Source organism: Acipenser ruthenus, chromosome 11 (genome assembly GCF_902713425.1).
Source record: "Acipenser ruthenus chromosome 11, fAciRut3.2 maternal haplotype, whole genome shotgun sequence".
Lineage (NCBI taxonomy): Eukaryota > Metazoa > Chordata > Actinopteri > Acipenseriformes > Acipenseridae > Acipenser > Acipenser ruthenus.
Window position 1 is genome coordinate 32,493,366 of NC_081199.1, and position 5,335 is coordinate 32,498,700.

The 5,335-nt window shown below is 34.2% G+C and overlaps 1 protein-coding gene across 5 annotated transcripts; it reads right to left on the reverse strand.

Annotated features, from left to right (window-relative positions):
- Positions 1-362: 362 nt before the first annotated feature.
- Positions 363-3,969, reverse strand: LOC117426768 (Bardet-Biedl syndrome 5 protein homolog). 5 transcript variants are annotated; one of them, XM_059033699.1, is made up of 8 exons: positions 3,411-3,969; positions 2,475-2,610; positions 2,058-2,153; positions 1,838-1,900; positions 1,577-1,711; positions 1,238-1,321; positions 615-638; positions 363-483 (listed from the first exon to the last, which is right to left on the reverse strand). In XM_059033699.1, the coding sequence occupies exons 2-8, from the start codon at positions 2,589-2,591 to the stop codon at positions 382-384; spliced, it is 621 nt and encodes a 206-aa protein (XP_058889682.1). In that variant the 5' UTR covers positions 2,592-2,610; positions 3,411-3,969; the 3' UTR covers positions 363-381. The 5 variants fall into 5 exon arrangements, with proteins under 5 accessions (XP_058889682.1, XP_033900617.3, XP_058889684.1 ...); XM_034044726.3 differs by having other exon boundaries at positions 3,148-3,969; XM_059033701.1 differs by lacking the exon at positions 2,475-2,610 and adding an exon at positions 2,842-2,885 and having other exon boundaries at positions 3,148-3,969.
- Between the last annotated feature and the right edge of the window lie 1,366 nt (positions 3,970-5,335).

Genomic DNA, 5,335 nt, shown 5'->3' on the forward strand with positions numbered 1-5,335 from the left:
AATGACTCTGTTCCCTTCAAGTGCTTTATACATGTTTGTCAGTGTCATGTCATAAGTATGATACCATTTGTTTTGCTCAATGCTGATTTTCTTTTAAAATTAGATTCTCATTTCATCCTACAAAAGTTGTTACAAATATACACATAAATATAACTTTTGAAAATGTAACCAGGTTTTAAATGATTCTACATAAAAAGGACACAATTTTGCTAACACAAACAGTTATCATATAGTATTACATACAAGATCTAAAATGTACTAATTTAATACATAAAAGCATGCATCTTTACAGGAATGACAGTATCTTACATCAACGGCAGATTCATAAATAATTAGAAAATAAAATAATTAAATACCAAAACCAGTGACTTCACTTAAAGATTAACCCACGACTTCCCAGAGACCCTGAAGAGTAAAGCCATCTTTCAGTTTTTCTATTGCAAGTTCCAGTTCTTCCGAAAACACAGGCTCGCGATCTTGTTGCTTTTAAAACAAACAAACAAAAAAGTGTGATTGTTTTTTTTTACCTGGGAAAAGATGAAAATGTATCTAGTATACACACTGGAATAAAAACACACACACATACATATACATATACATATATATACACTTACCTTGCTGCCATCAGCAAAGTAAGCCTGTAATTGAAAAATAAATAAATAAATAAATAAATAATAAATTTATAGAAAATATAACAGCAACTATAACAATCAACAATAAGTGTTGACATGATTATTCAACAGCATGAAATGAGCTAAAATCAGTTTTGAAAACAAATGGTCTATTTGACAGATGCTCTCCTATAACAGGTGATCTTTAAGTTTGTGTTTTCAGTTTTTTAAAGCACATTATTTTCCAAACAGTAGCATGTTTAACTTTAAATACAATATAACTTTCTGTAAACCTTGCTGGATATCTGCTCTTATAATGAAAATGAAATTATTTCAGTGTATGACCCTTAGTCATAAAAATGAAATTACTTGATGGATACAGAATAAATATGTGTATTAAATATTTTGTAAAACAAACAGTCTCTTTAATGGTTTATTGCATCTAAATTAGAATATAGGTAATTAGTAATAGAAATAATGTTATTTATGCAATCATCAGAGTACGTCAGAACCTGTTTGTTGAAGCTTATGGTACAATATTTAAGCAGCACACTATTTTTAGAGAATGAAAAAGACTGGAAAGCTCTCCAGGGATAAAGTGACATTTTGTTATGCTGGACACTCACCACAAAAGCATCAGTCTGCTCATCAGGCTCTATTTCAACATCATCCTGAGCCTGTTCCACTGTCAGCTCTTCAAGTGGCTGAGGCTGAAAAGCCAAGAGCGCATTACATTGAAGTAAACAATCCTGTAATACTGTATTTTGATGTTCTGACAGGTCATTACAGGCAGGGTGTAACACAGTAGGGAAATTGATTTCAGTTGAGAGAATATGTATTTTGACAGAAGAAATATTAACTCTGGTACAATAGCGTTAACCCATTGCTTTTCAGTGTCTTCTCCTCATATAAAATGTGTCAACATTTAAATCCAATTGACAAATATACTTGTGGAAGTCACTGACCTTTTCTTCCATTTCATAATCCACTCCAAAGATAAGACTTGTTGAGTAAACTCTGTGCAGTGAATTGATTTCTTTCACAGCATCCTGCAGTTTTTCAAGCGGGTCTATCTTAAAGCCAAGCACATATCCTCCACTCTAGGAGAGAAAATATAATCGCAAGTCATAATGCTTTCTGTAAAGTATCTGCCCATTAAAACAAATGATTGCATGTTTCTAAAAATGTCAGTTTAACAGTTCTTACATAAATGTAGGTATATTTACCTGCTGGGAACTTTCTATTACCAGAGACAGTCCAAACTTTGAATCCCTGATCTTGATTGAGCGCTGGAGGAAAAACAAATAAGAAAACATTATTGGAAGCTAAGTTTCTGAAACTTGTAACATAGAATTGCATTTTCTTTCGACTGAAAGTAAGCACTCTGAGTTAGTTAGAATAAAAATGTACATTGTACATATAGAACACACTATTATTGATACTTACAATTTGTAGGTAGGGTATGCTGACATTAAAGCTGTCATTCATGTTGGCATGCCATACTATTTGTACATTGGTAATAAAGAATGTTCCCAAATTACCCTGTAAAAAAAACAGAAACATACATTTTAGCACAATGTAATATACAGTACCTATACTAATGTAAACATTTATAATATTTTTTTAAAACAATACATTTATGTAATTATAAAGAATTGATATTATTGTATTATTTATTAAGTACGGTTTACTGACCCTTGGATTCCCAATTAAACTACCGGTATGTTAAATTGGAAGTATATCTATGCAATATTACAGTATTACCTTTGAATGTTGTGCACTGTTACAATGGTTTAAAGAATGGTACATTTGTAAGTTGTGTAATGGGCTGTTTAAAATATTATGTGCCAAATCAATGATTACCTGGTCACTGGATAGATTCCAAACTCCATTAATTTTATCATACACTTGCTCCTGAGGCAAAAGCCGAAGTTGCTTGTTCTGAATCAGTGCCCCTCTTAGTTTCAAGTCCCGGTACATTTTAGATGTTTCATATGCTCTAACAAAATATATATATATATATATATATATATATATATATATATATATATATATATATATATAATAACTGAATAACGATTGACATAATATATACATTTGACGTTTTTGCTCTGTGTTTCTTTAAAATATGTATTTTCTTATTTCTGTTGCTTCAGAAACTGAGAGGCCAGACTGAAGCACTTTATATCTTGACTAAATGTAATAACACAAGGTTTGAATTCATATTTACCAACGTGGTTCCTGGAAGTCCAAGGCTTTTCACATCTGTCATTGCTGTACACAGGTATTGACATACTAATTATTAGAATTACATGTATTCAATAGATTAATCTTGACTTGCTATTTTAATATGTATGAAATTAACCATTTTAAACCGCTTAAGAATCTGGTAAGCTTTAATACGTACAGATTGAATATGTTTTACGAGCAAGAACTCTGTTTCTCCTACAGCTATTTAAAAAAAAAAACAGTGCCGCTTTAAGGGGTATTTGTAAGATCCGGCTATGCTTTAGAATAATTACAATAGAGTACTTACACAGGTTGACTCGTGGCAAAGCCAGTGAATGCCAGATCATTCTCAAATTGGTCACAAGGATGCCTGCAAAACATTATTTGTACTTTTTTTTTTTTTTTTTTTTACCTTCCAAGTTTACAAATTTTACATTTGTGGCATAAAAAACGAATTCTTCAACTGCCACGCCTGGGCTCGTGCAAACTGAAATTGCAACTTTTGCTGGTATCGTTCACTGTTCAAAAGCCTGTTTACTACGGAGGATAACAGCAATTGAGAAAACTTGCCTCGATCGCCATTATTTCCTTTGGTATCTTCAATGGAATCCAGGCAATCAATAAGAACTTCTCCAGGGCTAGTTTTCATTTGAATGTGGATAGGAAACAGGCCCCAAAATAGACTTGTACTAGTCGTGATGTGCAAACTGTCTACATCATTTGTAAGAGACGAAAGACAGCGAATTTCGGAAAAACAATTTAATTTTCAGAGAAAAGTTTTAACCCGGATTAATGTATACCCATAACATGCGCTAGCCTATGCTTCCAACTGAACAAATTGATGCATGCATACTTATAATGCAATGATAATCTCTTTAGCGGGGGAGTAAACATTTATGGAGGATTATTATAATGATGCACTGTTTCTGTGTTCTGCTGGCTATAACTAGTACAATGTACTGCGGTGAAATGTCAAATCTGACATCTCTATCTTCCCACAGAGCATCGAAGACTGTCGCCATTGTAAGTATCGTTTGTTTATTTTGATATTAGTCGCGTTGAAAGAGGTGGATTTCTTCGTCAAGCTTCCTGACAGAGCGTCAGCACATCACCCAGGCAACATCTGAACGGGAAGCGGCTTGGACAAAGTTAATTATCCGCCCACGTCAACAGGAGCGATTTATAAACCCAGTTACGCACATCAGAATTGTGCAGTATTTTCAATTTTGCAATATTCAAACCATGTGTTAGTAATATACAGACGGAAAACAACGTGTGTGTTTTACTAAGCGTCTGTGTGTATAATGACGTCGTAATTAAAATATATTTTATTACATGAATCTCCAAGCCCAGTAAAAAATATCAGGTGCCATATTTTCGACAACAGTTAATTACTTGTCATGTTGTACAATTCCCAAATTGTCCATGGATGTAGTTTATGTAAAGCTGGCTAATTGCCCAAACAAACTAACAGCTGTGACATAAGAAAATATTTATTTTAAATGTACAAGCTATGTGCCTTGCATAATTGATTTTTATTTATTTATTTTTTGTCTGTGAAATGTGCGAGTTCAGGGTGATTAGAAAGTAAGTTTATCACATCAACGCACCATTCATCATTGATGTGGTAAACTTACTTTCTAATCGGCCTGTATATTGGAAGGAGACTGACATCAAATAAACCCCAGTTAAGGGATAGCAGTGGCAAGCCCCACATTGTGAGTATGCTTTATACCCATCAATGCCTATTATTAGGCCAAGTTGTGTGGGGTTCTTTTATGTGAACCACTGTTCACTGAGCTACTTTTTTCTTTTTGGGAGCTGGAGGCAAAAGGTAACCATGTCCCCCGTCCACCGTTCCCTGTCCCCCATCCCCTGTCCCCAGTCCCCTTGCAACCTTCTGAAACTTGTCATCAGCATTGGAATGGTTCAGTACTGGCTGGGGCTGGCTTGAGATCGGATTTCTACCAACTAAAACATAGATGGCAATTCTGTTGTTTCTGACAACCTTTACTTACAGGGGGTGGGCACACCTGCCAGAACACTGTCAGTAGGATGGAAGCTCACCCACTGATTCAAAGTGACAAGTGTGAAAGCTGTTTAAATGGTTTCTGACAGGTTTGTGACCATTCCTCAATGGATATCACCTTTAATTCATCCATAAAACATGTGGAAATCTGCAGCAAAGTCTATCAAACTGCTCATACAGTATCTGCTGTCTTGTCCATCGTCCATTGTTTTTTTTTTTGGAACAGCCTAATCCCAACAGTGGGGTTAAGAAATTAATAAATACTGTACATTGAAGATTAGAAACTTTATGAGTGCGAGTTCCCAAACGGTAAGAATACAAGTAGGAGCACAACGAAGAAAAATAACTAAATTAAGAGATTCCTGGTTACATGGAATGTTGTTAAAAATGTTAAATAAGTTTCAAAGTTTCACCATTTAGGGTTATACAAATTCAAGTTTCCACTGATAAATAAAACAATACAAAC